The 21,395-nt window shown below is 35.2% G+C and overlaps 1 protein-coding gene and 2 long non-coding RNA genes across 3 annotated transcripts; 1 reads left to right on the top strand and 2 right to left on the bottom strand.

Annotated features, from left to right (window-relative positions):
• Positions 1–8,036: 8,036 nt before the first annotated feature.
• On the bottom strand, positions 8,037–8,631 carry LOC118479860. Its single transcript, XR_004861087.1, has 3 exons — positions 8,603–8,631; positions 8,280–8,348; positions 8,037–8,126 (listed from the first exon to the last, which is right to left on the bottom strand). It is a non-coding gene; the product is annotated as an uncharacterized LOC118479860 (long non-coding RNA).
• A 274-nt stretch (positions 8,632–8,905) lies between these two features.
• On the bottom strand, positions 8,906–10,227 carry LOC110902869. The gene is made up of 3 exons (XR_002571477.2): positions 9,964–10,227; positions 9,130–9,633; positions 8,906–8,950 (listed from the first exon to the last, which is right to left on the bottom strand). It is a non-coding gene; the product is annotated as an uncharacterized LOC110902869 (long non-coding RNA).
• Positions 10,228–16,019: 5,792 nt separating this feature from the next.
• Positions 16,020–21,135, top strand: LOC110898349 (accelerated cell death 11). The gene is made up of 4 exons (XM_022145122.2): positions 16,020–16,346; positions 16,901–17,073; positions 19,173–19,318; positions 20,870–21,135. The coding sequence occupies exons 1-4, from the start codon at positions 16,149–16,151 to the stop codon at positions 20,974–20,976; spliced, it is 624 nt and encodes a 207-aa protein (XP_022000814.1). The 5' UTR covers positions 16,020–16,148; the 3' UTR covers positions 20,977–21,135.
• The last annotated feature ends 260 nt before the right edge of the window (positions 21,136–21,395 follow it).

Here is a 21,395-nt window from a genome sequence, read left to right as displayed (position 1 = left end):
GGTCAAAAGACCTTGTAGAACTCAAATTTTGGCCGAAAAGGGCATATTCGGTATTTACCGAACCGTAGCCATAACCGCAGGTTATGAGCAAGGTAAAAATTATTAAAAATCTTTAAAATTCCAAAAAATATTATTTTATTACAGTGGGTAAAAGTTTTGGTGACGAAATCTTGGTTTAGATGGGCGTTATGCTAATTGCGCCGTTAATTACAAAAGTTTACTTTAATTGCGCTTTTTAGCATAACTCTCATTCTAGATCTCGGATTGACGTGAAACTTTAAGGACATTCTTATAATTTAATAAGCAAGGTTATGGTCCGTTCACATGTCCGAAATACTCGTTTTATTTTTAAAAGGCCGTTACGGTCAACTTTTAGGCGATTAACGGAAATGCGCAAAAGACTCGGACAAATCATGAACCGATCACAGAGGTCTATACCATCATGTAACCTGGTCCTAAGAGTATCCTAAGGCATATCTATACCTCACTAAAACGGGTCAGAACTGAAGTCAAAGCAAAAGTCAAACTTTTGCGACATTCGGCTCCGAACCGGGTCAATATAGCAAATGGTCGATTCAAACGAGCGCAAACAAGTTTTTATACTTAATATCATGTTTTATGAGTGTTTAAACAGGTTTCATAGCATATATATTACAGATTATGTATAAAACGGCAAAATAGCTTTCTGTTGACTTTGTAAGTACACGTTTGACTCGACATTTGACATAGTTAGAGTGGTGATCAGAGGGAACCCTTTTAGAGGGTTATTACCCACATAAATACCAACTCATAACTACCTTTGATTCGTCATAAGACAGAACCATCACGGATTTATTTGAAAGTCAAACCGTATTTACGACGGTTTGGTTTCTAGTGCTTTACTAAGCATAAATTGAACTACAAAGGAACTAAGCAACTTACAGAAGTAAAGACTTGATTATAGAGCAGAGAAGAAGACTTGAAAGCTTTTGGAATGATCAGATGAGAGTGTTTGAGTTGTGATGAATGTTGTGAGCATAAGGTGCTTATTTATAGTCAAGGACAAGCCTTTAGATCATTACAACTCATGCTATGGATGAATGTGGATCAGTGGCATGTGTCTTAGAGGGTTATGGGTCGAGTAGGGGGCAACCATACCTCTGAAAAACCCATAAATTCATGTCTTGGCGCTTAAATCAGCCAACAGCCAACAATCTGTCGCTGGGCGCTGCTTACGGACCGTATGGCTTCGGCCTTGCGGTCCGTAAGCCATAGGCGGATCTCAGCAATCATTCCCCCTCCTTACGGTCCGTAAGGCATACCCTTTACGGTCCGTAAGGGGTTAAAATTAAATCTTTTTCAAATCTTTTTGTAATGATTAAAAATCTTGGTAATTAATTACCTGGCCTTTCGGGTTTGAAGGGGTAACTTTGCGATAAGGCCCTTGATTAATTAAGATTAGGGACCTCGCGTTATTTACCCGTGTCGTTAAGCCCCTGGTTAATTTATTTATATTCCAGAAGGCCCTAATTTATATTATTGACGCTTTTAACCCTTCTCCTACGAATTCGATCGTAACTTACTTGTTTCATAACGAAACTTCGCGAAATTTATATATTACATTCTAGTGAGTGTATAATACCGTTACAAAGCCTTGGGAACGTTAAAGGGCCACTCAGAGGTATAATTAAACATGTTGACACCGTTAATCCCTGTAGCTTGTAATCTCTCACTTTCTTTCGCGTTTCGCTTTCGTTCGATCTATGATTTATTCGTTTGAAGGTTCAATCATTATTTAGGGTTACTATACCGTATATTTACCCTTGTTGACATTCATAACCCTCGAATTTACATACTTTCAAGATTTGTCAAATTTAGTCCTTTATTTAATATAAATGCCACGTGTAATCAAACGACACGTGTTAACACATCATTGGACACAAAAATTCGAGGTGTTACACACACTGTCCGTAAATACTCTATCCCTTGTAAAAAAAAAAAACGTTTGTTGAGAGTAAAACAAGTATCAAAAAAAAAACGTCGCCCACCAAAAAGATTTTCTGTTTAAAATTTTATTTTCGGGCAAATGGACTCACGAAAATAAAGATTTTATGGGGGATATTTTCAGAAAATCCAAACGATTGCTTATATCTGACTCCTGCGAGAGGAAGTGATAGAAAATTGCTAACACTCTATCATTTCTTGCTATCACAGAAAACAAAAAGAAATCGGGGTACCAAGCAACGACATGTCGGTAGATTCAGCAACACCGACGAGTAAACTGCTGTTAGGGAGCAAAACATAATGTCTACACAAGAATTCTGGCTTTTCTCAGGCATTACGCATCTCAGTGGGTAACACGTTGCGGCATATGGCTTAATGGTCTTGAATCTTGCGTTGACAGATTGCCAAAGTCTGAGATTTCGGGTCTTTATATTGGTATTTCATTCGGAGGATATCATAGTTGTTCTTCTGCTGCATCCAGATACATGCTGACCTAGACGCTATGATATTCTTTCAAATAATAAGTGCCTTTAGAAAAAAAAAAAAAAAGGCCTAACCCTTTCTAATAAGCGCCATTTTTGGCCAAAATCCATAATAAGTGCCATCTTTGGCCAAATACTTTGATAGATCAGTTTGGTAACTCTGCTGTACAGTGGTACTGACCTGTTCACCGAACTATCTATCTTAACCCTCGATAGCTCTTGGGATCTCTGTTGTACGAAAGTACAGACCTGATCTCCGTTCTATCGTTGAAGAGAATGAAGCCAATATACTCACCTGTTATGAAGAATCTTTGTGCATACCTTGATCGCGGGGGTATGTCCTGATGTGGGACTCACGAGGGCGTAATGATTCTATTCTCAATAGCTTGTGTGGGGGCCATCGAAGACTTGTCAATATTACCGAAAACATGATAAAAGCGCTCTCCGAAGGCATGTTGAAAGAAGGATGCATGGATTTAAGTGGACAAACATACTGGCAGTTTTTCTTGTGCCCTGGTTAGTAAAATAATAATAATATATTAAGAATTTGGCAAGTGTTGGCAATATGATCTTCTGCAGGTAAGTTCGGTGGGCGTCGGATATTTCAAGGAAATTTGCATTAAGTGGAACCTCCCAAAGCAAGAAATTTGAAGTTCGGAGTCAAAATGGCCCAAATTTTTAGCACTATTGTGAATATTTCAAAATAAACAATGTTTTAATAAAAAATGGGCACGTTTTTCAAGAAAGTTTGAAATCAACGAGCGAAATTAAAAATTGTCTCAAAATATCTCAGGGTCGGCGAAATTAAGATGCTAGCGAAATTATTATTTCGCTGGCTATCCAATTTCCGTACAAAACCCCATAAACGGTTTCATTTCAAATTTTTCACATAACAACCATTTTCTTCAACCTTGAAACCGAAACTCTCTTATATTTTTGAAGAAATTTCGTGTACAAGATTCACTTCCAGTTAAGATCAAGATCATCAGTATGGTGAAGAATCTGGAATGGGATAAAACGCTAAAGCACAATCAAAGCATAAATCTAGAGGAATGTTTGTGGTAAAGAGACGCGGTGGAGTAATTCAGTACTTTGAAACTGGATTTGATCTTTTCTCTCCTCCAAGATGGGATCTACGAGAACTTGGGCGTCTAGATCTACTAAACCATGAAGACAGAAGAATTGGGAGGGATTTTGAACGAATAATCGCCAAAGAATGTAACAAAGGTTTTCAAAATCACACTCCGCAGCGCCCTAGACGCAGAGTATCAAAAACCACCATCAATCCTGTTACAGGCAAAGGAAAAGTGACGTGGGTAATCAACCCAGCTAAAGTTGTCACTAGAATTAAGCTTCCAGAAGAAATCTCTGTCGCTCTAAAGGATTTCAAGAAATGGTTTTACGATAGCAAAACCGGTGAAGCTGTGATCAGGTCGAATGAAAATGTTGATATTCGCATTCTGGATCCGATGGATGTGTTTAAGTTCGGGCTCTCAGATCTCACCATGTTGAACGCTAGCCGTATTAATGTTGGAGCAGGCAATGCTAACCTTGAAGAGGCAGCGTTATTTCAACGAGCAGTAGAACGTGCCTGGAGATTGAAGAGAGAAATGCTTGATGTGGTAGACAAAAATTGAAGAAAAGGAAGAGTGTGACAAAGCTCGAGAGAAGAAAGAAGTTATCATCAATCGCTTGCTTCAAAAGACAAGCTTCTTTCATCAGAATCAGAATTCCGAGAAATTAAATCTCCAATGTCATCCACATACAATGTCACATTGAAGGATGCAACTGAAGTTGATAACAAGCAAACTTCATCACAGCACATCATGGGAAAAGACGCAACAAATCCTGTCACCAGAGTCAAGGAATGAAGACGCTCAAGTACGCAACGGTCTAGGGGGAATATTGTTAGACCATTTTGAGACCGTAGGTACTTGAGTCGATTGGGGTCTAAAACGCTAAACAAGAATGAAGAACGATCAAGTACGCAACGGTCTAGGGGGAATATTGTTAGGTCATATGAGACCGTTGGTACTTGCTTTAGATGGTTATGGATTGTTTTGGTTAAGTTTATTAGACTTTGTAAAGTCTAGGGGCTAATATTGTAATATTTTGATAGTGGCAAATCTGACCTGGTGTAGTTAAGATTCCAGCAAATTTATAAATTTGCTGGCAAGTCAGGAGTCTACTATAAATACCCCAAGCATTGTAACCTAATCAAGCTTTTGGCTCTTCAATGAATATTGGTGTTGTTACATTCTTGTGTTGATCTTGTGCTCAAATCTGATATCCAAGGTGGTTTATTGTTATATCTTATTGTTTGGATTCAATACAACACTTGTTGTATTCATTAATCCATTAGCTTCACCTTCATCTTTGATTCTTCTTAACTTTTCATATCTCAAACACCTAATCAATAGGTGTTATGGGTTAAAACAACCAACCACTGTGATCCGGATTCGTTTTGGGATCTACAGTAAAGCACAAGTATCTGTGTCTAGATTTCTTTATCAGGAATTTCTTTTCCAATATCACACATTATTTTGTTTGATCATCTACCTCGTAACTCGTGCAACAAAATAATACTGGAAACCCATTAAGTTGGGACACCATCAAAAATATATGAATTTCCAATGTGTTACCATAAACTATTAACGCAAGTAAGAAACATCTAAAAGTTGTGCTAATGCACAAGAAAACACATGAAACTTAAATTATACGTCCACAGACGTTAAAACATGTCATACACGACTTCCAAGGCAAGACCTTTGAAAAATATAAATTAGGCACGATGACACCAATGCTAATTCCGTCAATAGAAAAACTACTAATAAAAAAGAAGCACTTTGCCATATGATCCTACAACCAACATAAATCTCGCTGAGGTACGTTGTAACAAGATTTCACAATTTTCGGTGCACAGTTTAATCAGAGTCATAATTATTATCACTGCAAAAGGAGTCATATACCTTTGCAAATTCCCTATTTTATTTTATTCAACATTCCCTGGTAATGTCACTTAACAACAGTTATCACACAAAATTCCAGATAAAGTTTTATATTTCTTTTCGTTAAAACTCTGACTTCTGCATATAATAAGTTGACTTTCGCATTTCTGCTTCCTCTAATAGTCATCATATCATAAGGATTTCTTTAGCGAATATTTATTTCAATTCTTGGTAAATCCACACGTTACGCATGCTCTGTTTGTTGCGAGTATGATTCGCTTGCTTTATGAAGACCACTGGAGGACTTCATTCGATTTATCAAAACTCAAATATCATTTCGCTTTTTGCACTATGAATCACATTATTGTAAAACAGTGACTCTTTGATATCGAGTTAATGAATTTTGTTAACCCATTGAAGTAAAGAATTTATATTTTATATATATAAAAATTATATTGAGATATACTCTCATTTAAGTTTATATTTAAGTTATTTATTTTTATTATTAGTAATAAATAACAGAAGTGCTAGTATTATTTTTAGATACTAGAGTTATTATCAGGGGCATATATTGAATAGCCTAGCCTTAGTTAGGCATGGACTGGCCACCTATGCTTAAACAAGGCAGCACTAACCAATATCCACCCATGATAATGACTAGATAATATATATAAATTAAGTCATCATACTTATTTAGTAAAACTTAATAATATAAATATATATATATATATATTACTTTGTACTGTAAGAAGAAGACATATTTTCATAAAACAATACCAGAATTAGAGGGACGAATAAAATTATATAAAATTGTGTATCACATGTTTTGTGCTAACTAGGTATCATAACACTCTGGCAAGAAAATAACCATATAAGAATAATATAGTAATCATCAACTACATTGGGTTAGGAGAACATTGTAATAGTCCCCGTTTTCACCAATTTACAACATTTGTAAATACATTCATAACGTTATATGATTTCAAAATGAAAATAAGTAATCACATAGAATCGACCTATTAAGTGACTAGTGGGAATGCCCGCGCGTTGCGGCGGGTGTTCCGACTTACATCAAATTTAAATATGATGTCTACTACGAACGACAACCCATTCCAAGTTCCTAACATTTTATCTCATTCAACAAAAAATAGTGATTGAACCTATATGCGATATGGTCACACACATGTATATGTATGTTCTAGCAAACTGCTTTAATATTACAAGTATATGTATGTTCTAGGGGTGAGCATATAACCGAATTAAACCAACCTTAACGAACAAAACAATTAACCGATAATTCGGTCAAGCCATAACCGATTAACCGAAGAATACAATTTGGTTTTAGCTATGGCGTGTGGCATATCTAAATCACGATTAGTACGGAATCCGTTTTGTTTATTTTGGTTGTCATTTGGACTTGAAATTTTTGTGCTGAAAGATTGACCCAAAATAATGCGTTAACATTTAGGTAAAAAATAAATAAATCATATTGTAAAAAAAGTTGAGAAATATCATTACCATCTTCTATTTTTTCCAAATCATCAACCAAGTCTTCTATATGTCCGTGATCACATTAGCCCGTAATTAACACCGAACCGTAAAATTCGTTTTTTTGTCATTTAGTTTGGTTTGGTCTTTTTCAATTTTCAGTAAATTCGTTTTCTAGAAAATGCAAACCAAACTATCAGTTTTTTGTATGGTATGGTTACAGCGGTTCAGATATGTCGGTTAATTAATTTTGTTTGGGTTTGATTAATTTGGTTTTGTATTGGAGTTTTGTTTAGGGGAGTCAATTGGACTGAAATTTGGTTGGATGGCTTGGCTTACAATCTACATTCCATGCAACAAATCTTCGTCCAAGAACTTCTAACATAAATTGAAACACAACCATATTCATGTAGTTTAGAAAATAAAAATGAATTTGGTGTTTTTGTAAGTTGTTTCATCCCAAATTGGCTCACCAGTTCTGGCCTTATTTCCGTAACAATCAGACCCAATACTTTTCTTCCCTGGCGATTTCAAGAACTGGTGGTTCTGATAATAAATTGATAAGGATACATGCTATCATTATTTTTCCTTAAGCGTGACGCGGGTATTTGGTTTGCAGGTGTTCCATGGATAGAGTAAGAACATAGGATGTTCTTATAGGGTTGAAAAAGCTTGGAAACGGAGATTGGCTGGCATGGAATTGCAAGATTTTATGTGATTACATGAACACCAACTCAAGTTAAAAGCCATACCCAAAAGTATTTCATCAGGCAAAGCAAGCTTTCATGAAGAAAGAGACATTCCAGCCTCTTTGATATCGTAGATGATGTAAACATCACTTAACTTATCATTGTCGATTTTGGGTGTGTTGTGTTAACAGGTCAAAACAACCTGGTTGCATATGAGGTTATCTTTAACATGTTACCCATTTAACTATATCCTTTGATTCGACCCGTTTGAGATAGAACATAACCTCAATTCGACCCGTTCTGTTATGTTTAAAACAGGTCGAATCAAATGATATAGCTAAATGAGTAACATGTATAATATCACTACGAAGTCTACTCATGCATACAACCGGCCTATTTTGACCCGTTAACCCAAAATCAACCATGATAAGTTAAGTAATACTTACATCATCGGCGACGATATCGAAGAGGTTGGACCATTCTTTGTTCTATAAACATTGCTTTGCCTGATTCTGTTGCTTTTCCATCATCTCAGCCTGCAGAAAATAAACAATGTCATCATCATACTTTCAACATTCAAAATTCTTACAAGAATCAGTTTTGTAATTTCATTTTATAGTAGTTTAACAACGCTATCAAGTTGGTACGGTTCTAAATCTCTTTCATAGAAAAAAACAAGCATTTTTTACCTTTCTTTTCAATTCTTGATTCTGTTCTTTCAGTTTAGCCACTTCGGCTTCCAGTTCCATAGTGTATGCCTACGAAAAGCCGAAAAAAAGTAAACAAGATAAACCATTAGTAATGTTTTAGCCATAATATTTATTCCACGAACTATTGCCAACTAATATTTGAGTTAATTTAAGATTTAAGAAACTTTTTGTATGTAATCTTTCACTGCATAAAGTGTCCCAACTGTTCAACTCATTCTTCACTATAATCAAACAAAACATTTACTTCACATTTAGAACAAGACAAAGAAAAAACACATTAAATACACAAAAACAACACTAACCTGCTTACGAGCTCGCGGTCTAGCGGCCAAAGATAAAGATCAGTAACATTTGATGCTCTTGTGAAAAATAAAACAACACCTTAAAGAGAACATTAGCGATTTGATATACTTTCCTAACGAATACATAAAAAATGCGAAAAGTACCAAAAACACTCACCAATGCCCCATGTTAGCAGCATTTTTACAGAGGTTGGATGAACCTGTCTGGATTTCATGTACTTTCCTCCTCCGAATCAATGTTTGCTTCAATTAGGTTTGCTTCAATTTAAAGCTTTGAAGGCTAGTTCCCGGGTATTGATGACCGACCGACCGACATCCTTTACAAGCTTTAAAAGCCCGTCTTCAAAGCTTCAATTTCAACAAAGTAAACCCATTGAAAACCAAAATTTCTCAATTATCAACATACAATTCGATCCATTACGGCATAAAAAACACATCAACATGATTTATCAAATATTGAGTGAGAAACCAAAAATAAAACAAGCAAATTAATCTTGTAAGACGAAGCACCTAGGGTTACGGGTTACCTGTTTCTGAATCTTCGTAGGTGGATCTCAAATCAACTTGATTCTTCGTTTTCACCTTGCGGTTTTGACATCGAACCCTTGATTTTTTGAACAATCTCACATCTGGCCAATTGATAGAAGCTTTAAGATTCGGTTAGAGGGAAGATGAGATTCTTCGCCATTGATGACCTAGGTTTTCACCGGTCTTTCATACCTTCATCTCATGATTACTTTAACCCTGCTACATATATCCCTTTCATTTCATTTCGAGCGTTTCCACTATAATCAAACTATTTTCATCAAATCACAAACTAAAATCCACCAATGGCCAAAAACATATTATTAAACTGAGTATATATTACTATAACAAACTAAATATACTCCACACAAGGTATAAACTTAAATATATCAAATACAAAAACAATAATTATGATAAAACAAACACATGCCTTTCATTAATCTTGTTCCTTCTATGTTGGTCCGTCATCGAATGCTTGGACCTAGTAGCATCACTATTCTTCCCATCTGCAATATCCCCAATTCAATCAACACCCAAAATTACAACAATTTCACAAAAATCAATCAAACTGAAAGGAAAAAAACATGCCTTTTGAAGATGGGTTATTTATCTTTTTGGTGTCGTAATTAAAATTAAATGACCAGATTAGATGCAACTCAAAACCCATTCAGTGTAATGCAGTTTCACCTTAATCATGTTCGTTTCAGATTGAAACCAATATAGACCCTAAAGGATTAATACTCCACAAGTTTAAACATGATCTATAAATCAGTAAATCACACAACTAATATCATAATATGAAGATACATCAAGATATGAGGATAAATTTCTCTTACTTCAGTGCAGGCGACAAACGGCTCCGGCTAGGGTTTCTGATTCCGACTGTTCACCAAAGTAGAAACACTCAAGCCTTTCTTGCATTGATACAAATCTTGAATGTGTGACCTAAAGATTACACAAAATGTAACAGTCATTAAGAAAACGAAGAAAGTTACAGAGAGAGAGAGAGAGAGAGTGATGAGGTCGATATGGGAGGAAGAAAGGGAATCAAAAGGGTTGGTTAGTTTAAATGAAGGTGGCAATTAAGTTCAGTAAATACAAGCGTTTCTTTCTCTGGCAATTAAAGTCAAGGGTGAATTGTCAATCGTGCCCTTCCATCGTCTTAAAATACCAAAGACTTTCCTATTTTCTCTGCTTACATAATGTTGTATATGCTGCTTCTAATGTTGTACATGATGTAAAATTACATTTTTGTACGTCACTTCTCCTTTTTATAATAGTATAGATATATATTTACAAATTATTTTACAAATACTTTTGTACAGTAAATATTTTTACACCTTTATTTATAACTTTCATTTAACGTTATAAATAATAATGATTCTTTTACAAAATCATAATACTAAAATATTTTGTAAATATAAATTGCAGTATTTTGTATTACATAGTTATTTTACATAGTATAGTAAAAATACTAAAATAATATTTATTTGAAAGTGGTAACCATTTACATATAATAAAAATGTGAAACAAATAATATATATTACATTTGCTTTACTAATATAATATAATAGTTGGTCAGGCTAAAACAACTTGTTCTTATTATATTTCCATCTCTATGACATAGTATGAAAAATATAGTCACTAATAATATACTATCACATTGTTTCATAATTAAAACAACTGAGAACTCTAAACAATGATACGCTAACTCTATTATCTTTTGGTATATTTTTGCAAACCACCCATCTCAAACACTTTGATTTACTCATATCATAAATTCAATATTTGACAAATCATTTTTCATACTTTTATTTCATCTTGAACCCGTCGATTCTAAGTCTTCCTCAGTTGCCAATCAAAATAAGATTTCTTTTGACAAATAATTTTATTGATTCTAAAAAAAGTCCTTCACATTCATTTTAAATATCTATCGATCATATATCTTTTGGCTTCAACCTAGTCACTTTCGAAAATTATACCATTTCATCTCATTCTTTGACATCGATTTCTTAAACTAATTCAGTTGAACCATTGAATCCTACTCATGGTATAACTCGTACTCGCAAAATTTGATATTTTAATTCTATGTTATCTACCTTAATATTATTTTTATTAACTAAAATATGACATAAGTCTAAAAGAAATATCGTAACCCAAATCTCGAGGACGAGATTTAAAACAAGGTGGGAAGGATGTAACATTCCTATTTTTATTATATAAATTATAAGGTTTGGTTAAATTTATTAACCACTAGTAACTAGTTTATTTTTAATATAAATATTCAACCCAAATAGTTTTAAACACTATTTTATATATAGTTAATTGAAATATTATTTGGCCTGTATATGGTTGACATTTCTAATAAAATAAAAGTATATAAAAACTTATATTATTAGACGGGTAGTCTACGGGTAAGTTGACTATTAGAAATATGAAGTTCCTAGACAGGCCTAGGAACCATATAATAATTAAATTATAAAAATACATTGTATTTTGAACCTACTCTGTTTTTAATGAAACTTGGTTCAAAATGTAGACAAAAATATTCTCATTCTGATGACATATTCATTATTTTATAAAAACGTCATATTTTAGAAGTTATACGCGCCAAACAAGTGAATCAGTTAAATTAATTATAATATATATTAAATAAAACAATAATAAAATAACACTTTGAATGTTGAAATTAAATTAAATTAAAATACGTATCATTTAACAAAGTTATCGAAAATTTTGAATAAAATAATAAGCCATACCAAATTAAAAATCTACATGTAATACTACATAAGCAAAGTTGAAAAGAAATGCATGACCTACATGTGTATATATGCAATTAATGAAAGTAATAGGTGGAATACAAAAGATACGTGTCTTATTTTAGGCAAAGGAATCTATGGCTCACACCAACTATAAATAGTAGGTGAAATAGAAGCAAAACTTTGTTCATGTCCTTCTCTCTCTCTATCGATCAACTTTCCCCTCTCTTTCTCAAAATTTATTTTCTTTAATATATTAAAAACTATAATAATAGTAAAGTAATAGTAAAGCCCTGCCCCGTTTTAAGTATTGTAACTTCCGATCACCGCTACCTTTTCCGATTGATCTGAGTCCCATAACGCATGTCAAGGCTCTGCCCGACTAAGTTCGTTTGGATTCTATCTCGGGACTTCGGGACAAGGTTGAATTAGGGGTACTATACTTAACACGAGTGCATTATATATTTTTAACACTTAAAAGTTATACTCAAAATTTATACCAGGAGTCCTTCTAGTTGAACCCTAAAGTTACACAGTGGGTCCATTCATTTTTCCCACCATTTTATTCTCTTTTTGTAATTTACCCAAAACTATTATTTATTATTCTATTCTCACCAAAAGTCATATCTACTATTTTATTTACTCAATAGGAAACCCTAGTTGAGACACCCAAGTAATTCTACACAATCTCTAAAATTTTCATAACAAACAGAATTAGGATCAGGGCCCCTAAAACTCAGGGGGGGATAAACCCTAGTTGATGATTATCAATAGAAACTCGTTGTCTAAATCTGATTGGACAAAACTATAAAGTCAGCAGGCCTAGTCCCAAACGTGGCTACCCTATAGTCGGTTCGTACCCCTTACGGACCGTAAGGGATTAGGCTTACGGTCCGTAAGCCTGTTAAAATTGGTGTATAAATAGCAGGCATCGAGACTTGATTTCTTGCATTTGTATGACGATCAAATTCAATTGGTACGTCGAGATATAGCCGAAACAGTCTCCAAATCACTAATTAGTAGAGGGGGTGCTGCTACGATACAGGGTATTAACTCGATCGCTATTACGATTCATTTTCCGACCGATCAATATATCCAATGGATGTTTAAGTGCCACCCACATTAGGGTTATACTTTGTCGTTCGTCGTTAATTCGATGGATGTTTAAGTATCGCACTTTGTCGTTCGTTGTGAGAATTTGATCTTGTGAGTTATCGTAATTGTTGTATTAAGTTACCTACCTAGTTCGTATGCACTAGATTACAAGGCTAAATCAATAAGCTAAGCTCTGCCTGTGTAAATCTGCAATATATCAAGGCTTATCTGTAGACTAAAACTTTGGCCGTATGAATCTGCATGATTATAATGTGAGTCATTCTCTTTTTATTAACTGTTTTACAATACTCCAAATCATTTTTTTCAGAGTTATAATTACAGTGATTAAGTTTATGTAATCACCAAATTACAGCCGGTATGTGGGGTATTGTGCACAGTATTATTATTGTTTCATTCACATTAGGTGGGCGAGCCTAAGTGATATACGTCACTCATTGGGACAGCCAATGGTGATATGACCACAGTCACAGAGCTGGTCTGTGACAAATACCTATTCTTGAAAGTTGGTTGATAATAAACATATGTAAAAACTCTTAATACTGTAAATTATAACAAATGTGTCGTTTCAGTAAAATGAATGATTCACTCAGTATTTCCCGCTGACAAAACCTTTTTAAAACGCGTTTCATGTAATTACAGTAGATTGGAGTAAGGATTGGATCCGGCACTAAAAGACTTCAAGAAGTGGCTTATTTTATTAATTATATCAAATTAAGAAATATTGTTTTTATCAAAAGCTACCTTTGTAACAATGGAATTTATTCCATCTATTTAAAGAAAATCCGGTGTTTCTAAACTCTGATATTTTTCCTAACTCACGGTCCTGATAAAATTTCCGCTGCAAAGTTTTTCAAAATAATCACCGGTACCACTGGACTGCTCACGGCACCGATTCCGGCCAGATGGGGTCGGGGGTCGTGACACCTACTTTCCTACACACTATACTAGTGTGACTCTTGGTTCCGGGCTCATTCAGTGTTTTAACATCATGTCTGTCTGGGTACTGAACTCCCGTCAGTACTTCTAGTTTATCTGATAGTTGTGCTAACTTTGTTTCGTGCATCATTTGAATCATAAAGTGTTGCATGCAATAATGATATGAAACCATGCAATATGGGATGCACTTGTATGCATATGACAATAACCAGAAAGCATTCATGTCATTAATTTAGATCAAGCACAGTCATTAAAGCACAAGTTACTGTTTAACATGTATGGAATTACATGGAAATTTGACGGTTTTCACAGTTAGTACAATATCGTGTTTTATAAATTTAAAACTTTACTAATGCGTAAAAGGAACTTAAAATATTAATAAAATCATATCACGCTCAACGCACACCACGCTGCAAGATAAGCAATCGTGCAGGTGACCAGAAGTACACAAGGACACATACGTGACACCAATCATCGTGCGCCGACCACTGCTCCACGATCTCAACTTAACCGCTGATGCCAGACTAGACAACAATGACAACTTCTAGGCCACATGGATCCATTCAACGTCGGGTATCAGGCATACCCGCAGGTATCGGGAATACCCGTTAATTTCATAAAAATATCCGTTGGGACAAATGTCTAACTTTTACGTTGATGTTTATATAATTTACTATTTTAATGACTATAACAAATGAAAATATAATTAATAATTTACATATCATATTCAGACCATATAACCAAACTAAATCAAAACGATTACTTAATTAAGTAATTGTATCAGGACCACCTAATTGCATAAACATCCACATAATAAAGGGTGATAGCTTCCATATCCAATATACATGCTCAAAAATAAGTTATTTGTTCACTAAGCACCTGCCAAATACATATCCACATGTGACTATAGAGAAGGTAATAACTACATGTACTAAGTTTATATATGGAAATATAATGTGATACTTTCGGGTATTATTCGGGTAAATGGACCGGGTATCACTAAATCCCATATCCGTACCCGTACCCGATTTTTTTCTTTTTTAAGCCCGTACCCGGACCATACCCATTGGGCTTTGGGTATACCCGGCTAGGGCTGTTCACGAGCCGAGCCGAACCGAGCGGACCTTTGCTCGTGCTTGGCTCGTTTACAAACCGAACCGAGCGGAGCGGCTCATTTAAAACCGAGCCTCAAATCAAACGAGCATTTTTCGAGCAATAAAAATTCCGAGCGAGCGTCGAGCGATTTGGACAACCGTGTCGCCCGATTTAAATTTGCTGAGAGAGGTTGTGACAATATTGGGTCTCAAGTTTTTATGTCTTTAAAAACATACACATTTAATGGCACAATATTTTTCTTATTAATAACAATGTTGTAGCCGACGAGGCGATGATCATATGGCACGAACAATTACGTTGAGAGCAGGAGACGATCGACTTAGGGTAACGACATGAAACATTGAGGCGATGAACAAACTATCTTTTATCGGTTTAGGGTTTAACTTTTAGTTTTAATATTAATTTTTTTATTGGCGTGGTTGGGCTAGTACGTATAGATATTGTTGTAAATTTGTATATCGTTGATCTAAATCTAATAGAGTGGTATATATAAAACTATAAATTTAATTTATATTTATGTATATATGTATGTGTAAGTGTGTATTAAGTATAATTTATATTCGTGTATATATATGTGTGTATATACATATAAAAATATGTATGTGCATAGGTATATGTATATGTATACTAATTAAAATAATAATTCGAGCCGAACCGAGCCGAGCGGACCTTTGCTCATGCTTGGCTCGTTTACAAACCGAACCGAGCAGAGCGGCTCGTTTACTATCGAGCGTCAAATCGAACGAGCATTTTCCGAGCAGTTTCCGAATGAGCGTCGAGCGAGCGACGAGCAGCGAGCGATTTGAACGGCCCTATACCCGGCCCGTATGTTTCGGGTATACCCGTCGGGCGTGGACTTTTTTGCCATCCTATGGATGGTTATGTTTAACCCTCGATAGACCTTAGCAGTGGTTGGACTAAATTTGCAACAAGAACTCGTAATGACGTTTTCGGAAAAACAAGCACAGTTTTTTATTGTGATTTTGCCGCGACGGATTTAAGAATAGTTAACATCATGATCCTTGTGAACCGTCCGCTAAACCAAGCAGTTAGCCCAAGTACAACTAAGTTTGACTAGCCGGAAATCGAGCGGAATGGATTCCGGCACCGGCGATAAACCTCTTAGAAAGATTTCCGAAGCCTTCAACGCGATCGCCAACACTATCAACTCGCAGCACCAACAACCGGACCTAGAACTTGCCTCTTTCTCTCGCGCTTGTTCTCTCGTTTCTCCTCTCTTCCGATGCCTCGGTATCGCATTCAAGTTCGCCGAAATGGACTATGTTGCCAAGGTACAATCACTCACATACAAACAAACTACTCATTTATGCATCAACTGTATATGTATGTTAGGTTATCTGTGGGTGATGATTTAGGTTTGTGTTTCTGTAAATTACGTTGAATTTGATTGATTGTGGGAGTGATCTGTGTAAGATTTTGGTAGTTTGAATTGTTCGATTAGGTTTTGCATATGTTAGGTTATCTGGATTTTATCTGTGAGTGGCTATTTAGGTTTTGTGTTTTTGATTGATTGTGGACCTAGGTGAATGATCTGTGTGAGATTGTGGTAATTTGAGTTGTTCGATTGGATTCCGTGTATGTATGTTCGGTTATCTTTATTTTATCTGCGAGTGATGTTTTATGTTTTTTTAAATAATGTTTAGTTTGATTGATTGTCGACATAGGTGGATGATCTGTGTGTGATTGTAGTATTACGAATCTGTCGATTGGATTTCGTATATGTGTGTTAGGTTATTTAGATTTTATTTGCGGGTGATGATTTAGGTTTTATGTTTTTTTTTCTTTGTTTGTAAATTACGTTGAATTTGATTGATTGTGGATCTAGGTGAATGATCTGTGTGAGACCTCGGTGTCAATTTTGACCTTGCAATCGATGATGGCGAAGGATATTGAAAACAATTGTGTGAGGAAGCCAGGTAGTCACACCAGGAATCTTTTGAGGGTAAAGCGTGGTTTGGATATGGTTAGAGTGTTGTTTGAGCAGATTCTAGCTTCAGAGTAAGTTTTTCTTTAACTTTGTTTACTATGCTTATCTTAGAATAATAACTGTTTGCACTGTTATTTTTTGGTCACTAGCTTAGAGATTTGGAATATTTACCATAGGGTTTTTGACCATCCACAATTGTAGAGACAAGTTTTATAGAGACTCAGACAAGTGTAAATGTTTGTATGGTTCAGATTGAAAGCATTTGCTAAATGCAATGTTGTACGGAATCGTGCCTCGAGGCGTTTTTCCTTCGCCTCACGAGGCGTATGCCTTGAGGTGAACCGAGGCGTAAGCCCGAGCTGAATTAAAAATAAATATAAAAATTATATATCTTATAAAAAAATAAAATACTAACTTTCATCATCAGATTCATCAAAAACAGACATAAAAAAGACATGAAATGTTTGAAATTGACACAAAAAGTCAAAAACATTAAAACCCCCTGAGGCGCAACTTTTCTTACCGCCTCAGCCCTATGAGGCGCACATACAAAATAATCCCTTAAGGCGGCGCTGCCTCAGACTCGTTTTTTGGGCGCCTCGCCTCGAGGCGCACAACTCAGCCGTTTTTTTAAACTATGCTTAAGAATATGGTTTTACTATGTGTTGTCAAGGCTCACCCATGCACGCGCTTAGGCCCACTTTTCAGGCCCTTCACAGCCTTCTCGCTTCGCTATAAAGCCCCACTTTCAGGCTCTCTGGCGCATTTTTCAGGCCAAGTTTTGACGAAATTTCGGCCAAAATTGTCTGAAACAATTATACCAGCCCTAAACAAGCCTGGAATCAACCTAAACTAGCCCTAAAAAAGAAGAAATAACATGTCTAAAACCCCTAAAAATTGTATTTTCTTACAACACGCCTCGCCTAAAAAAGCCCTTGCTTTTTAAAGCACCTTGCACTGAGGCCCAAGGCTCACCCTTTGCAGCTTGAGTGCGCCTTGCACCTTCAACAACTATGGTTTTACTTAGTTATGTGACTGGAGGGCATCTCCATTTCCTCAAGCAGGTCGATGTTCACAAAAATCATGCTACCAAATGATGGCAGTGTGGTTGAACATGTCTTTGATACAAGGTGATTTTAGTAAACCGGTTGAAAATGTTGGTCATACATTTGCTTATTGCTTACTCTTTTGAAGAAGAAAAAAAACAGCAAGTGGTCCTAGATAAAAGCTGAACAAACAAGGCCTGGCTAACAATCAAAATGTTATTGCAAATACTTGTTGAAAGCCGAAAAACCTTTAGAAACATCCCATTGATATATCAAGGCTATCTGATCTTACATGAACAATGACATGGAGATGCTTAACTTGAAGTTATATACTATTAGCCTATTAGGGTCCAACTATTTGAATTACGGATTTACTGCTTCTTTTTATTACAAGAATACAAATACTTGAAAAGAAAGTAGACCTGGTTTGTCCATAAGGATATGAATAAAGAATAAATGGTTCTCACAAACTTTCTAAGGTGTATTAGACATTAGTATGAAGATTACATCCATTGGACGTTTCTTAAATCTGGTGAAAATACTTTGCACATTTAACTATTTAACTAATATCAAGATGCTGAAGATTATTGTATGGATTGGTGTTTACTGCTGTCGTTTAAGCTCTCTGTCCTGGAAATATCCCAAACAGGTTGAGCAGGATATAAGTATCCCACTACGTCATGTGTTCTTTATAACCCCCAAATTGTTCTATTTAAAAGCATAACTGATCGCTATTGTAATAATAGTTTTTAGTGACTCGCTGTTTCTAGATTTGTTTAGTTTCTCGCGTGGTTAAAAGCGAACCCAAGGTGCGAAGGGCTCGCCCGAGAAAAGAAAAGTGCAATAATAAAATAATAAAAAGTATACAATAGGCTTAAGAGTATTTAATAATCTAACACTTTTTTACAAATGTAATAAAAGATATAATGAAATTTCCGTTAAAAACAACAAAGATTGTTAATCCTAATCCATCTTTGATATAGTTAACAAGTCAATATTGGACTCTAAGATGCAACAATGCATATTTGTTTAGAATTTGGATTGTATTTTAGTTAAATTAAACATAATATAAGACTTTGTGTTAGCTAGATAAGCTTTATGTATGCGATTGTTGTTTTTGGCAGGGATAATTCTTTAAAGAATCCAGCATCGAAAGCTTATGGGCAAGTATTCTCTCCGTATCATGGATGGGCTATACGAAAAGCCGTTGCTGCAGGAATGTATGCCCTTCCCACAAAGCAGCAACTCTTGCAAAAACTTAATGAAGATGGTGAGTTTCTGATTTATGTAACTGAGATACCATGCTTTGCTAATTATCAAAATTAATCTCCTAGATGGAAAGTTCTATACTGACTTTTTATATTTTTATAATTAGTAATCTAAAACTTAATGGCCAGAGGACTTAATTGAAAAGATGATGAGTTCTGACAATTGTATGACTCACTAGATCATATAATTTGGTCTTCATCTACAAGAATGGATGAAATATACCATGTTGCACAAATAATTGGAAGATCACATTTATAAGCCATGCATAAATACTCGAGTGTTGAGCGTATCTTTGAACCGATAATAACAATGTTTAGGAATCAATTTTGTGTGTTGTGGAGGGTGATAAACAACAAAGGCTATTTTCTTAATTAAACATCTGGTCAAGGGATAGGCAACACAGAATGTGGCAATTGCGACCTATTTAGTTATAAGAACGGGTCAATTTTGGTTATTTTTATTTTAAATGGGTCAATGATCAACATAAATAAAAATAAAAACAGCTTCAGAGGAAACATTTCAAATGGATCAAACTTGAAAGTCACTTGATCTGTATTTCAGAAATTTAGACTCACTGGTTATTTATAACAGGGATTATATAATTTATGTAAATACAAGGTTTTAAAGAACGGAGGCGGAATTAAGAAATAAATCTAAAAAATATATATCTTATAAAAAATAAAAATACTAAACATCAAACAAAGAACTTCCTTACCGCCTCGGCCTATAGAGGCATATGTACAAGCATAACCCCATGTGGCGCCGCCTCATACACTTTTTCTTACCGCCTCGTCTCGAGGCGCATGCCTCAACCGTTTTTCTAAACCATGTGCAAGTATAAGCACACTAATTAGTTATAGAGAAGAAATAACTTCAGTTTTTTTGGGAAGAAGTGTTTTGGATCAACCCAAACAAAAAATGACCCGTTTTGACACGTTACCAGATTTGCATGTATGCAACATAAAAGGAATACATGTATGTATCTATATTAATTTTGAGTAGTCATGTGGTAGGGTGTGCCATTGGAAGTGATGTGGTTGATTTTTCATGACAAAAGAAGTCTACAAATATATGCGAAGGTGATAAATGATATAAGACGTCATATTAGGGATTATAAAAAGCTTGTGATAGTAGCTTCAAATGTGTCAAACTTGACCAGATTTTTCTTAATATGATTATGCATGTGCGGGAAATGGACATACAAAATGATATACCATGAGATGTGGCTTTTGTTGTTCATATGACGTTGATCTATGAAAATAGGCAACATGATAATGCAGATCTGGATGCATGATGAAAAACTTTGGAATCTTAAGGATTGAGATTAAGGAACTGTTAAGAGGTGTGAATGAGAAAATGGGGGGTTTTACACAGGCGGTTAATGCATGCCTGTTTGATTATTGTTTTTGGTAATGACTATTAACAACTCTTTGTAGTATGGCATTGTCATTGATGCATGCGTATTTGACTATTGGTAGTATATCATTGTTGTTGTTTGTTTGATTATTGTTTTTGGTAATGACTATTAACCACACTTTTTTGTTACTTACAGAAGTATCTGCAAGGACTGAGATGCAAAATTATGTTACTGCGTCCGCTATTGTCATTATGTATATTGACAAGCTTTTCCAGTCAAGAAATCTTGGCATAGATTGGTGAATCATGTACTCATTTATAATCTACTTTTGACTAATTTAATTTGACCCTATGATATTGTCTTTACTGGAACTGCAACATGTTTTTCTTAAGATTGTACTTTATGACTACAGCTACTAGATGTATGATTACCACCTAATGGCTTGTTCCTTTGTGTGTGCATATGTTGATTGTGTTAACCCTCTTGGCGGTAAGCTTTCTGTGCAAGCTAACTTGAATGGTATGCAATGACGAAGAGATTTTTTCTGGAAAACCTTTCTGTGCAAGCTAACTTTCTAGAGAGAGAAACAAACCCTAACAAGTGTGTGTGCTCACCGTGTGTAATCGACGGCTGCATAATCTGTGAATACTCGGTGTATTCACAGATCGGTTTCATCTCTACTCTTCTGCACCTTCTGTCACGCGACTTACGGAGCGGTGCG

This window comes from Helianthus annuus, chromosome 6, assembly GCF_002127325.2.
Source record: "Helianthus annuus cultivar XRQ/B chromosome 6, HanXRQr2.0-SUNRISE, whole genome shotgun sequence".
Taxonomy (NCBI): domain Eukaryota; kingdom Viridiplantae; phylum Streptophyta; class Magnoliopsida; order Asterales; family Asteraceae; genus Helianthus; species Helianthus annuus.
The sequence above is the reverse complement of the archived record's forward strand: the minus strand, read 5'-3'. Positions and strand labels throughout refer to the sequence as shown.